The 24,087-nt window shown below is 40.4% G+C and overlaps 1 protein-coding gene across 4 annotated transcripts in view; it reads left to right on the forward strand.

Annotated features, from left to right (window-relative positions):
• phf14 (PHD finger protein 14) overlaps positions 1–24,087 on the forward strand; it is a 144,981-nt gene that overhangs the window by 107,033 nt on the left and 13,861 nt on the right. For 2 of the 4 annotated variants that reach the window (XM_025902162.1, XM_025902163.1), the window contains exon 18: positions 4,710–4,827. In XM_025902162.1, the coding sequence (XP_025757947.1) occupies positions 4,710–4,827 (118 nt within the window). Of the gene's footprint in view, positions 1–4,709; positions 4,829–20,870; positions 20,943–24,087 lie in introns of those variants that run through there. The other 2 variants (XM_025902161.1, XM_025902164.1) reach the window with 2 other exon arrangements.

Genomic DNA, 24,087 nt, shown 5'->3' on the forward strand with positions numbered 1-24,087 from the left:
GTCTTTTACAGTAAAAAAAAAAAGTAACTTTTTCCTACTCTGATTTTATGTTTTTGGTCTGATTTTTAGATCAATTGTGTTAACACAATATGTCAAAATGAAAAAATAACTGTAAATTCAGACGTGAGGCTGTGCTGAAAAGAATGATATCAAACACGGCAAGATAAACAGTTTTCAAAGGTGAAAGATAGTGGTAAAATCAAAAGTAGTCAAAAACGTCCGATTATACCCTGGACCCCAGAGGCTGAGGAAGTTCAGGCCTACGCAGAACAGTTGTGGCAACAAAACATCTCCTTGGTAAATCCATGTGTGAGACATTAAGTTATAGGTTTTCTTGTAGTTATAGATAAGAACTACAGATCGCTGCAAATAATTTTATTTCTAACATGTAAACAAAGGTGTAATAACAAGCGAAAAGAATAACTTAATGTTTTCATGACTATCTCTGTGTCTAGACAGAGATAGTTCTGCTCAAAAAGGAGTAGGATGAAGTTGACACTTTTTCTGTTCCTACCCCCTTTATTCAGTCCATTGTCCACTGGTAACTGGTTCATTTGTGCTACCAGATGCTCATGGAGTGCAGTTAGGCTACATTCACACTGCAGGTCTTAATGCTCAATTCCGATTTTTTTATCAAATCCGATTTTTTTGTCTGATTGTTCACACTACAAATAAAATGCGACAGCAAACGCGCTCTAGTGTGAATGCTCAAAGCGGCCCGCATTTGAGCGTTCACACACAACGCACTCTGTTTAGACCCAGAGCAAACAATATTGTTTGACTGATGGCCCTTCATATAAAGACTTTGGACTTTACGTTTCCCAGTTTTTGCTTTAAATTATTCTGTTATTTACATAATAATGTAAATAACCTAATAATGATCCTTATTGCTGTTTTAGAGGAGCGGTGCTTCAAAGGATAGTTGCAGATTTCTGTCAGAATCTGCAGATTATACAGAACAAATAAAATGTTCACATTGTCTTCCCAACAGTTTCACTGACATCTACACTGGATGGCCAGGAAGCGTTCGCGATGTCTTCTCGGGCGCTGATAATTGGCGTCTGTCTTGTGTCAGTGACGTAAAAGACGGATGCGACATGACCGTTCAAACAGCAGTCGGATATGTATCGGATTCAGTACCACATACGAAAGTGACCCAGATCGGATTTGAAAATATCGGATTTGTGCCGTTCACACTGTCATACCACGATCGGATATGGGTCGCATAGGGTCAGAAAAGTCGGATTTGATGCGCTTTCGCCTGCAGTGTGAACGTAGCCTTAGTTTCTTTAGCCAATAGGTGTAAATCATATCCAGGCCCGGTGCCATCCAACTTTTTATGCTTGAGACTCTTTCTTAGATGTCTGCCACTTTGATGTTTACTGGGGCTAGTTCAGGGAAGTGGCTGTTTTCTGTTCTTAGATCTAATAGCCACTGAAATTTTTGTTCTGCGTTGTGTACTTTTCCCATATGCAACAGTGCAACACCAGACAGAGCAGAACGATACAGACACAGGACAGTGCAGACACAACTGAGCAAAAGAAAAGTACAACAATGACAGTGGGTTGCGCATAAAGACTGAGCATTGTGCAAAATGTAACTCTTGCGTGCGTGCGTGCGTGCGTGCGTGTGTGACATTGTGCAGGTAAGTGCTTGAGGTAGTGACTTGTATGAAGGTGTGTGTGTGTGTCATCCAGTCACTGAGTGTTCAGGAGTCTGACAGCCTGGGGGAAGAAACTGTTTCGCAGTCTGGCAATGAGGGCCCGAATGCTCTGGTACCTCTTGCCAGAAGGCAGCAAGGAGAACAGTGTGTGTGAGGGATGTGTGCGGCCCTTCACAACACCTGGTGGCTTTGCGGATGCAGTGGGTGCAATAAGTGTCTGTGATGGAGGGAAGAGAGGCTCCAATGATCTTCTCAGCTGTTCTCACTGTCTGTTGTAGAGTCTTGCGATTGGATACGGTGCAGTTACCATACCAGACAGTGATGCAGCTGCTCAGGACACTCTCAATAGTCTGTCTGTAGAAGGTGGTGAAAGTGGATGGTGGGAGATGGGCTTTTCTGAGCGTCCGCAGGAAGTAGAGACTCCATTGGGCCTTCTAAGTTATGGAGCTGTTGTTGAGGGACCAGGAAAGGTTCTCTACCAGGTGAACATCAAGGAATTTGGTTCTCTTGACGACTTCCACAGAGGATCCATCGATTTTAAGTGGACAGTACTCTCTCCATGCTCCCCTGAAGTCGACAGTCATCTCTTTTGTTTTGTCCACAGAGACAGGTTGTTGACTGGACACCAGTCTGTAAGCTGTTGAAACCTCCTCTCTGTATGCTGACTCATCACCACAGTCCTCAGCTCTTACTGATGAGACCCATCACGGTCGTTTCATCGGCAAACTTGATGATCTGGTTCGAACTGTGCATTACTGCACAGTCGTGAGTCCAGGATCCAGTTGCAGAGGGAGGTGTTCAGGCCCAGCACGCTCAGTTTTCCAGTCAGGTGCTGAGGGATAATTGTGTTGAATGCTGAACTGAAATCTATGATTAGATTCAAATTTTATACACAGTCCGACATGCAGTGAAATGCTTATTGTTGTGCAATTCCCGACCAGATACAAGAATAAACTAAAATTAAAAATCAAGTATAAAATCAGTGTTAAAAATCAAAATTAAATAGGTGTGCAAATCAGCAATGTGCAGATTGACAGTGAACAGTCAAAAAAGGTTATTGAGTATATTATTGAAGTACATTGTTTTGTTGTTAAGTGCATGTACAGTGATGTGATATGAGAGAAACCAGATCAGAAGTACATTATTTTGCAGTGGTGCGTAGAGATATGTAGAGAGTCCAGTCCTACACCTGGTGTTTGCCTTAAGTGAGTGGAAGTCCCAACCTCAACAGTGCAAAGACTACATTGTTGGTATGGGAGAAGTTTTTCATCATTTTCCTGCACCACTTGGTGTAAATAGACTGCAGGTCAGGAAGCACTGAGCAAATGATGCGTTCGGCAGAGTGCACCAATCCTTGGAGAGCTCATCTATCCTGCTTGGTGCTGTTCCCATACCAGGTGCAAATATTTCCCGTCAGGATGCTCTGGATGGTGCATGAGTACAGTTCTTGAGCACCTTCAGAGGTAGGTGGAAGTCTCTGAGTCGTCTGAGGAAAAATCAGAATCAGAATACTTTATTGATCCCTAGGGGAAATTATGTTGGTTACAGTGCTCCAGTACAAACAGTAACAAAAACAGACAATACAAGAAGTAAGAAATATCACAATATATACAATATGTACATATATATAAGTCACTTACTAATAAATATCTGAATAAAAAAGAAGAGCATGTGCAAAAAGGGTGTAGCTATTGCAGTATACAGTATGTTAGGTGGATGAGTTGTAGAGGGAGATGACCACAGGCAGGAATGATTTCCTGTGTTGTTCAGAGGCGCTCTTTGGTAATCTCAGTCTCTCACTGAACGTGCTCCTGTGGCGAGCCAGCACGTCATGGAGTGGGTGGGAGGAATTACCCAACACTGTCTTTATCCTGGTCAACATTCACCTCTCCATCACCACCCTAACAGAGTCCAGCTCCATCCCCACAACATTGCTGGCCTTGCAGATCAGTTTATTGAGTCTGTTATCATCAGCAACCCTCAACCTAAAGAAGAGATGCTGCCGAGCTTTCTTCACCAGAGTGTTAATGTGACAGGACCATGAAAGGTCCCTGCAGTGGAGCGAGAGACCACATCTCTGCTACACAAACATCTACAGGGTTTAGTTAGTAAGCTACCAATAATGGTGACTTAATGGTGATTAGCTATGTGAGGAAAGAGTCTACACAGCATTGCCCAACCCCTCCACTCCCCAGCTGTAGCCTATCCAAGCTGTCAAAGGGCAAGAGGTGGTGTTCACCCTGGACAGGTTGCCAGTCTGTAACAGGGCTAACACAGACAATCTTTCAAGTTTACATTCATTGCCTCTGAACTGTAGGAAGAAACTATAGAACTCACCTAAGCACAGGCGGAACACACAAATTCTACACAGAAAGGTCCCAGATGGCCACCAGATTTGAATGCAGAACCCCCTTGCTATTAGACAGCAGTGGTGACCATTGTACTGTTGTGCTGCCCAGTTAACCACTGGTTAAGGAAACTAAATTAATTAATGAGCTTTTGGAGTTTTAATTGCTGTATCTCTATAATTTGAACAGAACCATGTTACCACATTACAATCTTTATGCTAAACTAAGTTCACTGTGATTCTAACCCAAGATTGCTATGCATGTGAACATTTAATTTTCTGAAAAAGAAAAAATATGTTAGAAACCAACTATTAATTTTATTGTTTATTTGTGTTTTGGTTTGAAAAGCTGCAATTGAATATATGTCTTCTCTGTGAAACATACTCTAAAAGTCATTTGACCCATGTTGCTTCACCAGAGGACTTAGATTCCAGCTCCTTAGGATTTTACAGGCACTACTGGCACTACGAAGGCCTGTATTTATCTGAACACTCATATGAACCACTGGGCAGTCAATGATTGTATAAGGTCAAGGGAAAGGAGTGATTAGAGGATATTTGGAATACATTAACAAAGTTCACTCACTGACACCTGCCTTGTCATCATCCATCACTCTTGAACTGGCCTCGTCATTAAAGGAATACTCAGGCTTTAAGTGTCTGGGACATAACGTGTGCCCCCCCTTGTCTGCATCTCAGGTGTGACGAGTGTCGACTCTGCTATCACTTTGGGTGTCTGGACCCTCCACTGAGGAAATCACCCAAGCAAACAGGATATGGCTGGATCTGCCAGGAGTGTGACACATCCTCATCTAAAGTGAGTGTGCATACAGTCTTGTGTATAATCATGTGTATAGCTCAGAAAGAAACTTGAGGACTGTTGTTAGTAACAGTTCAGAGGTACTATAACTTCATTTTAACAATATTGCACTTGCTACTACTTCTGTTTGACAGTAACATAAAAACTCATACAATAAAACACTTATATACAAGTAAGTGGCGGCTTTTCCACTAACGTGTGACTTCCATTGTAATGCCCTCACATGATTTCCTTTAAATTACTGCCACAGCTAAAAAATTCACATCAAACTAAATAATTCCTAAAAACAAAAACAAAAATGTGCTTTTACTTTGATATTTTAAATACATCTTTTGTTTATACCTCTGCACTAAATTATCCATGTTATTTTTAAATTGTGGTTTAGATACCTTTATTGAAACCTTCTGTGTTTATGTTTTTAGGAACCAATACATAAATGACTCAATGATTCACATTTCATATTCTAGCACATTCAGCAAGTGTAACAGGGTGTTATGGCTGTAGGTCAGGTGGTAGAGCAGGTCACCTGCTAATCGGAAGGTCTGGTGTTCGTTCACCGTCTGATCCAGTCTGCCAAATATCCTGGGGCAAGAAATCAACCCCAAGTTGCTCTCTGATCCGTCCATCAGAGTATGAATGTGTGTATATAGAAAAGCACTTACACAGAAAAAAGCAATTTGTGTAAAGAACTTTGAGTGCTCAGAGTAGAAAAGTGCTATATAAGAACCAATCCATTTACCATTATCATTTAGCAGGACAATCACGACCTAGGTGGTGAAGTGGGTTGTCCAAAGTCACAGTACCCACCGAAGTCCAGATTTTTCCTGAATGAGTAGGATAGCAAAGAAATTTGCTGAAGTAAAGCAGTGAATATAGTTTGAATCTGTGCTGCTGTTGATGCTTTTTGTAGTAACATTTTGTAACTGTTATTAAATATTGTTATTATATTATCAATGTTCAAGGATATGCAGATTGAAACTGTTGATTACTTACTCATGCAGAATGAACTGATTATAGGTAATTCTTTCATACATTTTAAAAAGTTCCTTTCATATTAATTAATCATTTATACAGTATGATCTTCATCATTGAGTGGCCCTTTTGTCATCTGTGGGTTGTCAGGGTTAGAGTAATTTATAGTTTTAAACATCAGCATGAGAACTCCTTTTTCCCTACTCACAGTCAGGATAGTTTAGTGAAACCACTATTCTTCCACTTGAAGTGAAATCGGGTACATCCTAAAGATAAAGTTAACACAAAGATAAGGAAATTGTGTTGTCGATTATTTTTTTTGTTGTTGTAACAATGCTTCTTCACAATAAATCTTATACGTTTGGAAAGCCTGTTTATTTCCCTTTAAATGGTGCCATAGTTAATGGTGGTTTCTCTATAGTACCAAACTTTTACATGGATAAAATAAAGCTCTTGGTGATATGTCAACTCAGTGGATAGAAACAGTTCACCAGGGAAGAAATGAAGGATAATAGCTTAACTGTGCTAAGCACATTAAGAAGGATGAGAGTCTAAACATTGAAGTCCACAAAGGCGGACCAGTACCTGCTCTGATTGAGTTCCACCACGCTCTGGAACACAAGACTGGGATAAGCAGGACCCTACAACACCAGGCAGATAAAGTTCCCTGTACGGCAAAAGGGAAAGAAAAGGAACACACCCTTTTAAAGAAAGCTCTCAAAACATGTTGTTATTCCAACTGGGCCTTTATCAAATTGGAAAAGATGCACAGGAAAGAAGGTCACACCAACTAGGGAGAAACAGAATGACAAACGGAAGAACATTGTCATCCCTTATGTAGCAGTTTATCAGAGAAACTCAAGAGAATTTTCTCCGAGCATGGCATGGCATTTAATGGGTGCAACTCACATGATCAACCCTGCTCTTCAACCCACAAATGCATTTTCCTGAAAAATGTGGCACCATTTCATGGGAAACAACTAATGAAATATAAAATGCATTGCCAAGAAGAATTTTTACAACAAACATCAACCAAACACAAATTTCTTTATTTTCTATACTAAGTTTGTATAGGTTTAATACACATGTATGAATTATCACAATGAGATTATCCCACATATTTTGGTTTAGATTTTGTCTAGTTGTTTGTTTGTATGGAATAATATTGCAAAATAAATGTACTGAAATTGACTAATGTCTAGCATTAAGAATAGATTAAGTAGCATGATTAAGTGAAATAAAGTAGCAAGCCGATTTAATGATCAGCCTTGTGAATTAAGACATAATTCTATTCTTAACTGCAGATGATTTCTTTAGACAGAAATTACAGTTGAGATCCAAACTTCTGTGTGGAAACAGATTTGAATGATCAGTGAGAGGTTGAATCATTTCATCCTAATTATTTAGACAGTAAGTCAAAATAATCAAAAGCAGAATTTCAGAGAGTTTCATATTGTATGAGCAAAGCTAAATTCATTGTCAAAAGAGTCAGTGTCTATGAAACCAAAGTTTTATTTTCTTCAGTTAACTTTTTTTCGCCCCCAAAAATTTGTCATTTTTAGTCATTTTTCAGAAGCTAATGTGTCTCTGTTGTTTTAACATTGTATGATGCTATCCCCAACCACAACATGCTGATTATAAAGAAAACATAAACTCAGGTTAGTTTAGAACAATCAAATTGGAGAACCTCCAGGCCAATAGCAGGGCCGCATTTCATGGTAACAAAAGTTCTGATATGACACAGTAATACAAGCATTTTCCCTCTATTATGTTAGCATGGAAAGAACACTTGTATTTAGTGTCTGTTCAAAGCATTGGTCATAACAATCTGTTCGTTTCTGCTTTGGAAAGTAACTCATCACTATACAACAGGCTACATGGTTTCTGATTTTGAAGGATTTTTACTATTCACTTTGAATTCATCGGGCCCGGTGAAGAAGCTTGTTTAAGCAACAAATGGATGAAAGAAACCACGTGTGTGCCATTTCTGATATTGCAGGGTCTACATTTGAGAGGCATTTAAGAATGTGACATTTTTGAGAAAGTATGGTGTACAGACCTTTTCAGGCGCAAGGTGCTCAGAGTGTCTCAGTAATAGCAAGTGTGGGGAGATAATTGACTCCACTAAGGGCAGCTAAAAAGCACTCTGAGATGAGAGCTGTATTTAAGGAAAGTTTTATTATCTGCTTTAAAATGCCAAGTCATGCACTATTTTTGCCTGTGGGGGGAAAATGATTCTTAAATGCCAGCATTAAGTGCAGAATATTACCTGATCAGTGCAGTCGAGATTCAGCTAGATGAGCAAGATATAGGGGGTTAGGCAACCCCTCTGCTTGACAGTCTGGTGCAAAAACTGGTGTAAAAAGTTATCCACCCAACCCCCCCATCCCGCTTTCAATATGAGCAGCAATTTGTGAGTGGATGGGAGAAGCAGCGTCTGTAAAAAAAAAATTAGGTACACCCTATGATACAATAGTATGTGGAACCACATAACTTGAAAGAAGTATTTTCTGTATGGCTTTATCAGTGTCTTACATTGTTGTAGAGAAATTCTGCCACACTGTTTTTTACAACATTAATGTTTGAGGGCATTCACAGCTGTCATAATTTCCTTCCATAGCATGTTAAGCAGGTTGAGGTCTAGAACTTGACTGGGCCATTGCAACACCTTGTTTACTGTCCTTCCCTCAGTGGTTATTAAATTTCACTCTTGTTTCACATTTATTAAGACTAAGATGGTCTGATAGGTTAGTTGCTATTCTAATTTTGAACTGTTAAAAATATCAGATTTTTTAGGGATTAAAACAAAGTATTAACAATTTGCACATCTGCAATGAATCCCAGATAAAGTGGTGTGAAAAAGTGTTTGCCCCTTTTCTCATTTCCTATTTTTTGTATGTTTGTCACACTTAAATATTTCAGATCAACAAACAAATGTAAATATAAGACAAAGATAACACAAGTAGACACTAAAATGCAGTTTCTAAGTAAAGGCTTGTGTGTGTTTTTATTTGTTAGAATTAACTTGTACAAGTGTCTACACTTGTTCAACAAAGTTAATGTTGGTGCTATTTTCTTCCATAAACAAATTGTGAGATTAGTGTTTTTGTTACTGTAAAAGTTTAGCTTTGTTTCTTGCTCAAGGTCACAGAAAATAAGTTTCATTCTCAGATTTATAGCCAACATCTTTTTTGTTGATATGTCCCTTTGATTTGCTTGGTGTTGATGAATTATTTTAAAGTTATAGTAATTACAGCTCCTGGTTTAGAGTGTTACTGGAACACTGCTGGTGCCATTGCACACATGTTTCTGTTGTGCAACGGGGGGAAAAATGCTTTGTTGGATAGCCTCGAGGTTATTATAGATGCTGTGTTTTTCTCAGCCTGCTTAGCTTAGATAAACCTCATTCTGACCAAGCCTACATCCATCCTGCTAATGCCCCAGGCCCTCACCAAATTGATTTCAGTAATAAAGGGACAGTCTACTCATAATATACGGATGGTGTTTAATTCAACCCTGTTACCATGCCAAAGGGGCACTTGTTTAAGACTTTATTTACACCCTTGCAGCACTGCTTGGCATGCTGTGTAATGTGGTGAATCAGACCATAAGATTTGGATAAAAGGTTTGAATTGCCAAAAGCTCTTAAAGTTCTTCAGACAGTGTTTAAAGTACTCAACTGTGAACTTGTGTGGGATGCACTCCTTTTGCTGCACTGAGTCTTGTTTTCATCAAAAGGATTGCAACTGCTGAAATTATAGCCCAAAAGTTTCATTTTCTTCACTTCCTCCACAGCCATTGGCCTCCTACTGCTTAGTAAATAATTTGTATTTGAAGTTCTGTTATGACCTCAAGAGTATCCAGCTCTTTATGGCGATATAGCAGTTAGGTATTTAATGCCAGTGTTTGCTGATTTGGACTACTGGCCGTTTATATGCTTAGTGTGCCTTAAGCATTCATAATTTTTTGATGCGTTTTTGTAGCAGCTAATGAAATTTTTTTTCAGTTCACAAGAAGATTACCTTTACAGGCTATGCCATCAATCAGAAGCTTCATGGTTGACCCGTGAAAGACTATAATTAAGTTACCCTAATTAACTTAATGAAGTGTCACACTCTGGTGATTTTACTATATAAAGTAAATTGAAAGAAAAATAGGCATCATTACTCATCAGCTGGTCTGGTATTTAGACAGAGGCTTTAGGAAGAGTTTTTTCATCAGTTCTTCTTTCAGTGGGAGTCTTACTGGAAAAATCTAACAATTACCCTTTTTTACTTTCTGAAAGAATTTTCAGGCGATCACTATCGTTGATGCATTTATGAAATAAAGATCAGTGTTTGAGTGTGATTTGAATTTGTGGCCCTCCATGTTTTCTTATCTGTATTCAAGCTTTATTCTAATGCTGTGACAGAAGTGCAGTTAATAACACTTGAGGCTTTTACTCAAGAATATTTTTTAAGGTCTGATAACATCATCAGTAATTGTTGGGTCTTTGAAGCAGCTGAAGTTTAACCACAGTTTAATGTGATCTAAAAGCAAGAAATGACTCTCAGAGTACAGATGCATGATCAAGGGTGGCCAGGCTTGATGCTGAAGACAAAGGAAAAAATCAATGGTTTGGGGTCACCTCAATCACTTTAACTAGGCGCTACAGATGCCCATGCCCCTCTCCGGGGCCAATTTGTGGAGTAAACAGAAGTGTGTAATTGCTGTCGAGGTCCCGGGTGGCCCAGGCAGTACAATTCTCTGGACCTTATTCCATTCTAATAACCTTCTTACTAGAAAGCATACATGAGGCCACTTTTTAGAGCCCTTAGTATTTTATGTCTGTAAACAATAAAGCAGACACTGAGAAACAGCACACAGTCTTTATTAAGGTAACATTCCCTCATGTCCCTGATGGCTCAAAAGAAAGGATGCTATATTCTAATGGCACTGTGGATTCAGAAACAATATTTTCTTTCTATAAATATGCACAATAAACTTTAGAGTTTCAAATGTCCACTTATCAAACCACAACCGTACATAAGCTTTATTTGTGTCTTAAATTTGACTTTAACTTAATCCAAAGACTGTTATGATTCCTCAATGGTTTCAAAATCATTAAGTTGTCTAACCTGGGAGGAAAGTGTTGTGTAAAAGATAAAACTGAGGTTATTGTACTCGGCCCTGAAAATCTTAGAAATATGGTATCTAACCAGATTCTTACTCTGGATGGCATTACCTTGGCCTCCAGTAACACTGTGAGGAACCTTGGAGTCATTTTTGACCAGGACATGTCCTCCAACGCACATATTAAACAAATATGTAAGACTGCTTTCTTCCATTTGCGCAACATCTCTAAAATTAGAAATATCCTGTCTCAGAGTGACGCTGAAAAACTAGTTCATACATTTATTACTTCCAGGCTGGACTACTGTAATTCATTATTATCAGGATGTCCTAAAAACTCGCTGAAAAGCCTTCAGTTAATCCAAAATGCTGCAGCAAGAGTCCTGACAGGGACTAGAAAGAGAGAGCAGATTTCTCCTGTTTTGGCTTCCCTTCATTGAATTCAAAATCCTGCTCCTCAGATTCAAGGTCTTAAATAATCAGGCCCCATCTTATCTTAAGGGCCTTGTAGTACCATATCACCCTATTAGAGCACTTCGCTCTCGCTCTGCAGGCTTACTTGTTGTTCCTAGAGTATTTAAAAGTAGAATGGGAGGGAGAGCCTTCAGTTTTCAGGCCCCTCTTCTGTGGAACCAGCTTCCAGTTTGGATTCGGGAGACAGACACTATCTCTACTTTCAAGATTAGGCTTAAAACTTTCCTTTTTGCTAAAGCATATAGTTAGGGCTGGACCAGGTGACCCTGAATCCTCCCTTAGTTATGCTGTAATAGACGTAGGCTGCCGGGGATTCCCATGATGCATTGAGTTTTTCCTTTCCAGTCACCTTTCTCACTCACTATGTGTTAATAGACCTCTCTGCATCGAATCATATCTGTTATTAATCTCTGTCTCTCTTCCACAGCATGTCTTTATCCTGTCTTCCTTCTCTCACCCCAACCGGTCACAGCAGATGGCCCCGCCCCTCCCTGAGCCTGGTTCTGCCAGAGGTTTCTTCCTGTTAAAAGGGAGTTTTTCCTTCCCACTGTCGCCAAAGTGCTTGCTCATAGGGGGTCATATGATTGTTGGGTTTTTCTCTGTATTTATTATTGTGCGATCTACTGTACAATATAAAGCACCTTGAGGCAACTTCTGTTGTGATTTGGCGCTATATAAATAAAATTGAATTGAATTGAATTGAATTGAATTAAATTTAGTGCATTAAATAAAAGAAGTCACACTGCTAGAGTTGTATGTTGAACGCTTTATTCTTGCAAGCAGGAATTCAGTCATTACAAGTCACTCATAGTGTTGTCCTGAGGAATTCATCAAACAAAGGATCCAAACCCTGCTTATATAGGTGCCCCTTTATTACCTCGTTGCTGGGTAGTAAACCTACCCAGCTCAACCACAATTCAACAGGATATATGCAGCAGGTTAAAGTAGGTTAAATAAGAACTTAACTGCCCAGAGGCAGGAAGCAGGACACTGCCTCAATTAAGGGGATCCCGCATACCTGCACTTCTACAAAATGCAGGGGTCAAGCATTATATAGGCACAGGAAAATGAAAGCTGTATCTTAGTATATAACAAAATAATTCTCTACAAAAGTCAAGTGAGTTTATTTATATGGCACATTTAAACAAAACAAGTGTTTATCATGTTGATGTCTTGATGCATGCTCAGTTATCCAGGGTAGGAAATCCCAGAAAGTTGATTCTGTTCATCTGGACGTTCTGTTTTCATTGGGAGAAACGTTTCATCACTCATCCAAGTGGCTTCTTCAGTCTCAGCTGCTGCAGATTTCCCCAACCTTACAAACAGTATATTTGCTTAAAGAACGAAAGTAGCGCCACTAACTAACAAGGTCAGTTTCATGATCATTAATATGTAACTTGTCATGACCACTGATCAGTAGCCATGATTGCCTTTCACAAAATGGCTACAATTACAGCATTCAGTTTTATTTATTTATTTAACAGTCTTTAAGTTACAAGGTAAACACCCTACAATAATACAAAATTAACCCCAACAATCAAACTACCCCTCTAAGAGCATGCACTTGGCGACAGTGGGAAGAAAAAAAACCTTTTAACAGGAACAAACCTCCAGCAGAACCATGTTCAAAGAGGACCAGTCATCTGGTGTGACTGGTTGAAGGCAAGAAAGGGAGATGGGACGAAAGACACATTGTAGAAGAGAGCCAGAGATTATAAGAACTACTCACTAAATGCAGAGTGGTGTATAGTGAGTGCATCATGGGAAGTCCTCAGCACCCTAGGCCTAATGCAGTGCAACAGTGGGAGGAATCAGGGTCACATGATTCAGCCCAAACCTTATGCTTCATCAAAAAAGAAAGCCTTAAGACTAATCTCACAAGTAGAGAGGGTGGCTGTCTGTCAAAAATAATTCAGTTCCGAGTGAATGAACAGTGTCCACTCATCAGCAGGGACGTTCTATTTCATGCACGGAGGCAGATATATTATCCTCAACCAGACTGGTTGGCTCTCTGGACCTGTGCATGAAAGTTGTCTGTTTCAACGAGTTTTACTTGCTGTAAGGAGTCGTACAGAGTACACAGCAGAGTATAACGCAGTGGAAAAAGTAGGACTACAGCATACAATGTCTTGCCTTCATTTATAATGTGATTGCACCAAGTTTTACAAGTACATAAATGCGTTGAACTTTCCACTGCCCATGCAGATATGCTGAGACTGGTGATCTTATCTTTATAACCTCAACCCCAACTGTCCTGTCTTGCTTGTCTTGATTGCTTTTCAACAACTTTTTCCTGTTTCACAAGTCCCCTTGCAGGTACACCTTAAGTAACTGCTTCTATGCAGACATAAGTTGAGCAATGGTTTAACAAAATTTCCTATCAAAACGTGGAATTTGAATACTGCAGGCCTGCCTCAGAAGGTTATTGCCATCATTTAGAGAGAAAAGTTGGCATAGATGGCTTTGTTATCCTACTCTACATCACCAAGTCATTGGTTCAGGTATGTGGATGACAACTGGGTGAAAATCAAATCTCAGGATGTAACTTGGATTAACTTGGTGGACAAACACATCAAGTTCACCAGTGAGCATATGAAACATGACAGGCCAGCCTTCTTAGACTGTGACATTTCCATCGAGGACCCTCAGGAGGTGCAGCCGCTGTTGGGCCTTCTTGACGACCGCTGTAATGTTGTCTGTCCAGGAGATGTCAGCAGAGATGAGGACACCAAGCAACTGGAAGGTGTGGACCCTCTCCACACACTCCCCGTTGATGTATAGGGGGGCTAAATCAGTGCTGTGCCTCCTGAAGTCAACAATGACCTCTTTGGTTTTCTTAGTGTTCAGTGCCAGGTTGTTCTCTGAACACCATGCTGCCAACTTCAGGACTTCCTCTCTGTAGTCTGCCTCGTCTCCCTTTGAGATGAGTCCGCCTACTGTGGTGTCATCAGCAAATTTGATGATGAGGTTGTTGTTGTGGGTCGAACTGCAGTCGTGGGTGTAGAGAGAATACAGGAGGGGGCTCAGCACACAGCCCTGTGGGGAGCCGGTGCTCAATGTGCGGTTGGAGGAGAGATGAGGGCCGAGTTTTACAGTCTGGGGACGGTTTGTAAGAAAGTCCTTTATCCAGGCACGTGTGAGAGGAGGGAGGCCAAGAGTGACCAGTTTGGTGATGAGAATGTCCGGGATGATTGTATTAAAAGCTCACTGTAGTCCACAAAGAGCATTCGGATGTAGCTTTGCCACTGTTCTATGTGACTCAGCACAGCATGGAGGGCGATGGCGTCTTCTGTGGATCTGTTTGCCCGGTATGTGAACTGGTAAGGGTCGAATTCTAGGGAGAGGTAGTCCTGTAGGACTAATCTCTCGAAGCAAGAGCAAGAACAAGCTTTGTACAGTCAAACCTAACAGTTACTACATGACGGAAACACCAACGATATCTCTTTTAATAAAGTTTTCGTGTGTATACACAGGTTAAACTGATTATTGTACAAAAAACCTAAAGATCAGATATTAATCAGATTTATTTGCGCTCTCTCCTTCTTAAACAAGTTTTTAATGGTAGTTTTGATACAGAATTGGCGACTGAAACAAGTATCACACATACAAACATCAGGATATAAAGACCCGATATAACCTCAGTAAATGACGGTTAACCTCCGAGAGGTGGGTTGGGCCAGCGGGGGTTATAACAGTTGTGTACCTGCGCTTGCGAGGCGAGCGGTTCTATCATACCCTTTGCTGTGAGACTGGGCTGGACAGACATCTCCAAAATCATTGACGCACTTTTGCAAATAGGCTCTATCTTGACAAACCGACCAGATATCTGAAGAATAAACTGCTAAAAATTAAAAGTATATTTGGTGACACACAACCAGAGTCTTTCAAAGCACAGTTCAGTTAGTTCCTACATGTTCTTTCACTCACTGAAACAATGACCACCAGGCCAAAGCAATGGTTTTAACTCAGTCAGTGTTAACCCCGCCCCCTGACATGATGATGAGCCTTTATTTGTCACTACAATGTTGCACGTACATGTTACCTGCAGTGAAATTGGACACTTTGATGGGTGAGGCTGACAGATAAATTAAAGTCATGAAGACAACCGCAGGGCCAGGAGTGCCAAAATGAATAAAAATAAATACATAATTAAATAATTAATTAAGTGTGTCAATAATTAATTCATTAAATGTATCATTAATTAAATAAAATTAAAAATAAATACATAATTTAATAAATGTTTTAAATGAATTGAATGGACATTTAATTAATTATTGAAATATTTAATTAATTAATTCAAATTTAATTAATTAATAAAGCATCTAATTAATTATTTAATGGCATATTTAATTAATTTATTTTGTCACTCCTGGCCCTCCACAGTTAAAGGTCACAACCTGTGTTTTTTAAATATTTATAGAATATATTATATTTATGTAATTCCTCTAATATCATCATTATTCTGGGTAGGGATTAAAATATCATCGGCAAAGAGAGCGAACTCCTTATCGTCTCTCTGTATATTGATTCCTCTAATTTGATTACCCTGTTTTATGTACTGGCTAAGAGGTTCAACAAACTGAGCAAATAAGATCGTGAGAGGGGGGCAGTGCTGTCAGCATGGTCTTTCAAGAGTAAATGGTTCTGATAGACTGCCATTTATTTTAACTTTGGCTGTTGGTTTATTGCAGATTGATTGAATTGTCTTAATGACTATTTGATGAAATCCAGACTTTAAAACTTTATAGTGAAATGACAATCTTACAGAGTCAAATGCTTTTTCAGCATCTAAACCCATCAGCATTGCCTCTATATTATTCTTTTTTATATGATGTATGATGTGGAGAGTCCTTCTAATTTTGACTTGGGTCTGCCTCTGACAGATAAACCCAGTTTAGTCAAGATTAATAAATTACTGGATTAATGAGATTAATCCAGGTTTAACCTCCTAGGACCTGCCGTCCACATATGTGGACATCACATTTTTGGTTATTTTGACCAAAATACTCAATTTTGCTCTACATGGGCCTGATATCCACTTACGAGGACATTATACTGCTACTGTTCTATCAAAATTTCAAATGAATATCCTCATTTGTGGCTCTCATTTTTCTTAAAAACAAAAATAAGGTAAAAAAAAAAAATCTGGAAATTCTTTGTTTTTACATTCATCGGGCCCCAATATGCCCAAATATCAAAGAGAAATTAAAAATGCATGTCGTGGAAGAGTTCGGGTCTTAGGAGGTTAATACTGATCTTGGTCAACAGTGGCTACAGTTCTATTTATCTTCTCCCTCCTTTGGAACAGCAGATATGGTCGCTTCTTTCCATGAGCGGGGAACCTCCCCTGCTTTAAGCACCCAGTTACACACCACCTTTAGTCTAGGAGTTAATTCCTCCGTGTCAGTGTTGGGAAGGTTACTTTTTAAAATGTATTCCACTACAGATTACAAAATACATTTTGGGGCATGTATTCTGTAATGTATTCCGCTACGTTACTCAATGAGAGTAACGTATTCTGAATACTTTGGATTACTTAATATATTATCATGCTGTTTACAACTACATGAATGTGATTTATTACTGTTACTGAAGGTCCGCGGTTCCGAACCGTAGTAAAGGCACCTCTGGCTAATACGTCGGGTTTGTGTCGGGCTCGTAGCCGAAAAATAGCTTTACTTTGTTGTCTGGGTCAACTTTGCTAGCGAGAGACAGAGAGAGGCGTTGAAAGGCTGCTCCAACGGAACTTATTGTTTCGGAGGAAAACACAAACACAGTGTACAGTCGAGTCTTAATAGCTTACTTACAACTGGGCTCGTCAGGCACTCTTCTTGGCTGCAGTGGTTATTATTATATTTACATGCTTCCAGCTCCCGTTTCTGCTCGATGACAACTCTACTTTTCCACTCTCCTTTTTCTCCCTCCTCGCGCTCACAGACACATAACGTGTATGGCAGTCCATTCTCCCTGCAGCACGGACTGCCCATGAGGCTACATTCTTTAAGGCTATGCCTGTAGCATTCTGCCTATTAGCTTAGCACAACAACAACAACAAAAAGTCTTGATGCATTCTCAATCATCCAGGTAAGTACATCTCCAAAAGTTGAATCTGTTCATCTGGACGTAGCGTTTTGTGGGAGAAACGTTTCATCACTCATCCAAGTGACTTCTTCAACAAAAAGGCGCAAAAAGGCGCTCTCTCACCCAGGAAACACACAGTCGCAGAGAGAGCGTCACCCTGTAACCATGGCAACTGTAACGCTGCCGCCTGGAACAACAGAACATAGCAGTCAAACAAAACAAACAAACAGTCCTGACCCTGACAATATGAAACAGGAAAATACCGCCGTGTAATCCATTTATTTCAACAAAGTAACTGTATTCTAAATACCACCTTTTTAAACAGTAACTGTAACGGAATGCAGTTACTCATATTTTGTATTTTAAATACGTAACGGCGGTACATGTATTCCGTTACCATTCACCAGTGAAACCATCCGTGCCAGGGCTTCTATGTGCTTTTAGTCTTGTAATTGCGGCTTTGATTTCTTTATAACAATAATTTTGCCCCGTATAACCGCTTGAGGATGCTGAGGACCCTTCTCTTCTTTAACATCCACTCCAATTCAGTTAGCCTCAGTTGTCTTCTTTTCAGGACAATGCTTAACCCAATTATTCATGTGTCCCCACACTAAAAACAGTCTCCATGTTCTCTTCTCCCTCCACCTCTCTGCTGCTGTTTGCCTTTCCCACATCCTGCAGTATTTTGTGGTTGTGATGTGTACATTGTCAGTGGTGCGGTGGCAAGGTTTGTTTCAGTTTTGTCTTATTTTTCTGTCTCTTCCATGTCATTTTAACTCCATGTGTGGAAAATCTCAAATTCAGACAGTCTTTCTAAGTCCATTCACACATATATTGCAGGTGAACTTCCCACTTTTTGATTTGGAGGATGTCTCTCCTTTCATGATGGTGTTTGTATATGCTGCTGATCTCCTTTTAAGGTTGAGGGCAATGCCATTGTCTGGACACCTGCTGTTGACTCTTGATGTCAGTAGAGTTGCTCTGGAACTGTATTGTGTCTTAAGGGGGAGGGGGTTTTTTGTCGTTGAAACATGTTTTTCACGGTTCAAGATGGGTGGCGGTAAAGCTGTGGAATATTTAGCCAAACCTGGCCCTTGATGTAGGTCTGATGATGTTGGTCGAGGTTGATCCAGGTCTGGGTTTGCCTGCTACTGATACATACAATTTTTTATACCTGCCTGTTACCACTTTCCCTCTCTGATTCTTGCAAAGTCCTGCGACAAGATAATAATCATTTCAATCTATTAAATGACACATACTACTTCTCTTTTAAGTAATGTCTCCTCATCTTCCTTTTCCCCTTTTTTTCATTATTTAATCTTATATTGAAATACCCATTTTTTGGAAATTAAAGTTAATGTATCCGCACATTTTATTGCTACAATATTTCACCATGTTTGTTTTTCATAAATTGGACATTTGGACTATTTTAGGGTATACTTCTTGAGTCTGCTTTATGTTTTGGACTTTGAGCTCCCCATATTTGTTCCTGGTGGTACTCATGTTTAATCTCAGACATCCAATCTGTAGATTCTCAATCACAACTAATCAACCAATGGCTATTTGTGAATTCAGACCCAGTAAGTTGTCCCTTATGTAACCCATATTGCCATTAGCATGCATCTGCCTGTGGCAATCAGCCCAAACTAACTGTGATAATTTGCATCTGCCAGTGGTCCTCAGCCCAGGTTAACAGTGTTGATTTGCATCTTCCCTCTGGCGATCAGCCCAAACCAACTGTGTTTACAGAATTTTTCTCTGAAAACTACAATACAATCAGAAATTCAAGCTCGTCTTAGCGTCTCTCCCCTCTGGAGAGACTTTAAGTAATTGAGATTTAAGTGGTCACTGTCTACTCTTAGTTGCCAGGCACTCTTCTCCTCAGTAATTTGTTTGCAGGTAAGCACTCTTTCAGACTCATGGAGTCTTAAATGCAGGTTTTCCTGAATCAACATGAAACCAAACTGATTTTCGGAGATTTATTGAAAGAAAGTTAAAACCTTTGCAAAGTGATCGATACAGCACAAACTGGCATAGACAAAAAGGTAAAATAATAACAGCTCCTTTCTAGCCAGCATGTTGTTATCTTTGTGGGAATCTTTGTCTGTTCAGCTGTAGGGAGCTCAGTTCAATTAGTTTGATTTCAAATATTCACATCATTCTTTGTTCAAGAAAACTACATACCAATAGTAAGCTGGGCTTCAATAAGGTGAAACACAAATTTTCCATTACAGACCGAATCAGAAAATTATACAATTTGTGTAAACTATAACTATAATGTCATCCACAGCAGGTGGCTTACAAGGTTGCTAATAGTATGGTACAACAACAGCAAAACTAGCAACAACTACTATGAAGCGGGACAGGCCTTTCTTCTTAATACACTTGTATTTAATTACTACAGAAGACTATGGATGTTGCTAACACCCAAACATGAACATTGTGGCGAGGCTTCAGGGGGAGGCTGACACACCGGAACTCCATCAGCTCATCATGCCTCCCCTGTACAAGGCGTGCTGGGACCTGAGGTGTGTTGTTGTGTGTGGGGGGTTGTGGCTGAAAAGCTGCAACCGAGCGTGGTAGAGACAACAACCAAATAAAGTGTTGAAAATGTGAACTGTGTGGTCTTTCATGCTACAAACTGCTTTATAACTGCTTTATAACTGCAACTGTAACCACTACAGTAGGAACACCAACTGTATGTTAAACATATAAATTGATGCAAAGGTCTTTTGGGTCCGCTTGATGATCATGTCTAGTATTTTAAAGGGTAAGTCAAAGATTGTAATGTAGTTTGGCTCAAAAATGGTAAAAGGGATGATTCTTATATAGCGCTTCTCTACTCTCCCAGAGTGCTCACAGTGCTTTATACACCCACTGTATCCACTTTTTTCTATGCTTAAGTGCTTTCTATCTCTACTGTCTATCTACTCCAATGGATGCATCAGAGAGCAACTTGGGGTCAGTGTCTTACCCAAGAATATTTGGCATGCAGACTGGAGCAGCCAGGGATCAAACCACCAACCTTCCGATTAGTAGATGACCTGGTTTACCTCATGAGCTACACCCCATGAAGCAAGGTGGTAGGTAAACAGACTCAACAGATATTTTGTGTCCCCAGATATGACCAATTTATTTACCGTGATCTCCATAAAACATGAAAGTTAAACCTAAGCTCCCCAGATTAATTCATAATAATAAAAATCAAAAAGCATATGGCCTAGGTAGCACGGCTCACCCCTCCTCCTCAGGGAAATGAGAATTACATAAAGCCCACTACTCCACTGATTAACTCATTTACATAGATCCCTCTGAGTTAACTCTTGATAAGTTAGTCCGTAATCTCAAAAAACACTAAAACAGAGAAAACTTTCCCTAAAACAATCCTCCTCTTGGTTAAGGCCGGTCAGGGCAGGTATGGTGATGATCCCAAACACCTAACTTACATGGAGGCTCAAAACAAAGAAACAATGGTAAGTATGAACAAAGGAACAAACAGCCTCTGCATGACTGCAAATGCCACCCTAATCCATCTGTCAATCTCTTGCTCCCCTCTCCCATGGCTTGTAAACCTGAGACCCTGAGATACTTAATCAGAATCAGAATCAGAATACTTTATTGATCCCTAGGGGAAATTATTTTTCGTTACACTGCTCCATTATAAGCAAACATTAACAAAGACAGACAATACACTAACTAAGAATAGCACGATATATACAGGCATATATATACATAAAAGTAACTTATTAATAAATAGCTGAAAAGAACATGTGCAAGAAGGGTGTAGCTGTTGCAGTCAACAGTGTGTTAAGTGGATGAGATGTACAGGGAGATGGCCACAGGCAGGAATGATTTCCTGTGTCGTTCAGTGGTGCTTTTCGGTAATCTCAGTCTCTCACTGAACGTGCTCCTGCGACTGACCAGCATGTCATGGAGTGGGTGGGAGGTATTATCCAACATTCTCTTTATCTTGGACAACATCCGCCTCTCCGACACCACCTTGAGGGAGTCCAGCTCCATCCCCACAACATTACTGGCCTTACGAATCAGTTTATCGAGTCTGTTGGCATCTGCGACCCTCAGCCTGCTCCCCCTGCTCCCCCAGCATGCAACAGCATAGAGGATCGCACTGGCCACAACAGACTCATAGAAAATCCTGAGCATTTTCTGGCAGATGTTGAAGGACCTCAGTCGCCTCAAAAAATAGAGACGACTCTGGTCCTTTCTGTAAAGTGCTGTGGTGTTTTTAGCCCAGTCCAGTTTATTGTCAATGTGTACTCCAAGGTATTTATAGTCCTCCACAATGTCAACATGGACCCCCTGAAACAGGGGTCAAGTGTTTCCTGGTCTTCCTGAAGTCCACTATCAATTCCTTGGTCTTGGCCACGTTGAGCTGCAGATGATTCTGCTCACACCATGTGACAAAGGAGTCGACCACAGCCCGGTACTCTGTCTCATCATCCCTGCTGATGCATCCAACCACCGCAGACTCATCAGAAAACTTCTGAAGATGGCAGGTCTCTGTGCAGTGGCTGAAGTCTGTGGTGTAGAGGGTGAAGAGGAAGGGGGAGAGGACAGTCCCCTGTGGTGCCCCTATGTTGCTGATTACCTTGTCAGACACACACTGTGGGAGACGTACATATTGTGGTCGTCCTGTCAGGTAATCAACAATCCAGGACACCAGAGAAGCATCCACCTGCATCGCTGTTAACTTATCACCCAGGAGGTGATGGTGTTGAAAGCACTGGAAAAGTCAACAAACATGACCCTCACAGTGCTCGCCGGCTGGTCCAGATGGGTGTAGACACCATTTAGCAGGTAGATGATGGCGTCCTCTGTTCCGAGACGAGGCTGATAAGCAAATTGAAGGGGATCCAGATGTGGTCTGACGATGGGTCGCAGCTGGTCCAGGATGAGCCTTTCCAGGGTCTTCATGATGTGGGAGGTCAGTGCCACGGGCCTGTAATCCTGGGGGCCACTGGGACGTGGCATCTTTGGAATAGGGACGAGGCATGATGTCTTCCACATCACTGGTACCCTCTGCAGACTCAGACTCAGCATAAACAGTTTATGAAAGACTCCACACAGCTGGGGGGCACAGGCCTTGAAGACGCGGGGACTCACTCCGTCTGGTCCAGCAGACTTGCCTGAGTCAAGTATTGAGTGAAGGTGATGGGTGGGAGAGGGGTGTCAGGAATCTCACAGGAGGCAACAGCGCCATGTGAAGAGTAGAGATGGACCGATCCGATATTACGTATCGGTATCGGTCCGATACTGACGTAAATTACTGGATCGGATATCGGCGAGAAATAAAAAATGTAATCGATCCATTAAATATCAAAAAAGCACCTCACAAAACTTGCGACACGGCGTAACTCGGCTCATAACCGTAGCACGTCGGAGCAGTATGCGTCACGTGATAGAGCGGCTGTGTGTATTTGGAGCCTCGCTAGCAAACGAGCATTTCATCTCCGAGGAAGTTATCCCAGAGAGAAGTAAAGCAAGTGTGTAAGTTCATCTCTGAATGTTTGTAAAGCATTCCCACGTTAAGCTTAACAACCGATATATGGAGCGACTGCCTCTCTCCCCCTCCCTCTCCTGCTGATACTTCAATCGTGAAACTGCTTAATGATCAGCTGATTGGCTTTTCTGTCGCGAGTCCATCTCTCTTCTTTGTTTTTGGCCCACTTTGCACCAGAAAGAGGAAACCAGCGGCTGAACAACAGCAGCACGTTTAAGCTTGATAAGCTGTTGTTAGAATGTATTTAATATTACTTTCTACACCAGGATCCTTTTCTACGTAGCTGACGGCTGGTAACTGTGCAGGGGCGGATCTAGCAAAGTTTAGCCAGGGGGGCCAATAGGGCATGAACAGGGAAAAGGGGGCACAGAGACATACTTTTCTTTCTTATTCTCATTTAAAATGTCTAGCTTTTAATAAATAATTATCTGAATCTTACACCCAAAGTTTTAATCTGATGTAAAATGTATAGAAGTCCATTACTGTATATAGTAACTGTTAAGTCTAATCTAACCTAGTAAGCTATAGTACTTTTTCCTTTGGGAAAGTACCATTTGTGAATTCTGCAATTCTGTTGAAGAAAGATGTTGAATCTATTTAATTATTCTTGAAAAATAATTTATTTCTGTGCATTTTTTTCCCACCCTGCATCAAATTTAAGTTGATTACATCGATTAAGCATCATGAGGTGGAGGGTAGGGGGTGGTTCCCTATTTTTTTTGGGGGGGGGGGGAGTTTGCAACCCTATTAGTTAGGTTGCTTAATATTTCTGCTAAGTACTCTTTAAAATACCAGAATAGGGAGGATGGAGTAGGTTTAAGTTTATTAGATTGATCAGTATTGCTGAACTATGAAATATTTTGGGCACAGTGTATTTTTTACATACAGGTATAACAGAATAGCTTTAGTGTTGTTGTTTATTTAAACTTGAGGATGAACTTATACAAACTGCAGCAAGATATTAAAAAAACAGTTTTATTGATTAAAAAGCACACTATATCGGATTCATATCGGTATCGGCAGATATCCAAATGTATGATATCGGTATCGGACATAAAAAAGTGGTATCGTGCCATCTCTAGTGAAGAGAGAGGCTG

Source organism: Oreochromis niloticus, linkage group LG22, assembly GCF_001858045.2.
Source record: "Oreochromis niloticus isolate F11D_XX linkage group LG22, O_niloticus_UMD_NMBU, whole genome shotgun sequence".
Classification (NCBI taxonomy): domain Eukaryota; kingdom Metazoa; phylum Chordata; class Actinopteri; order Cichliformes; family Cichlidae; genus Oreochromis; species Oreochromis niloticus.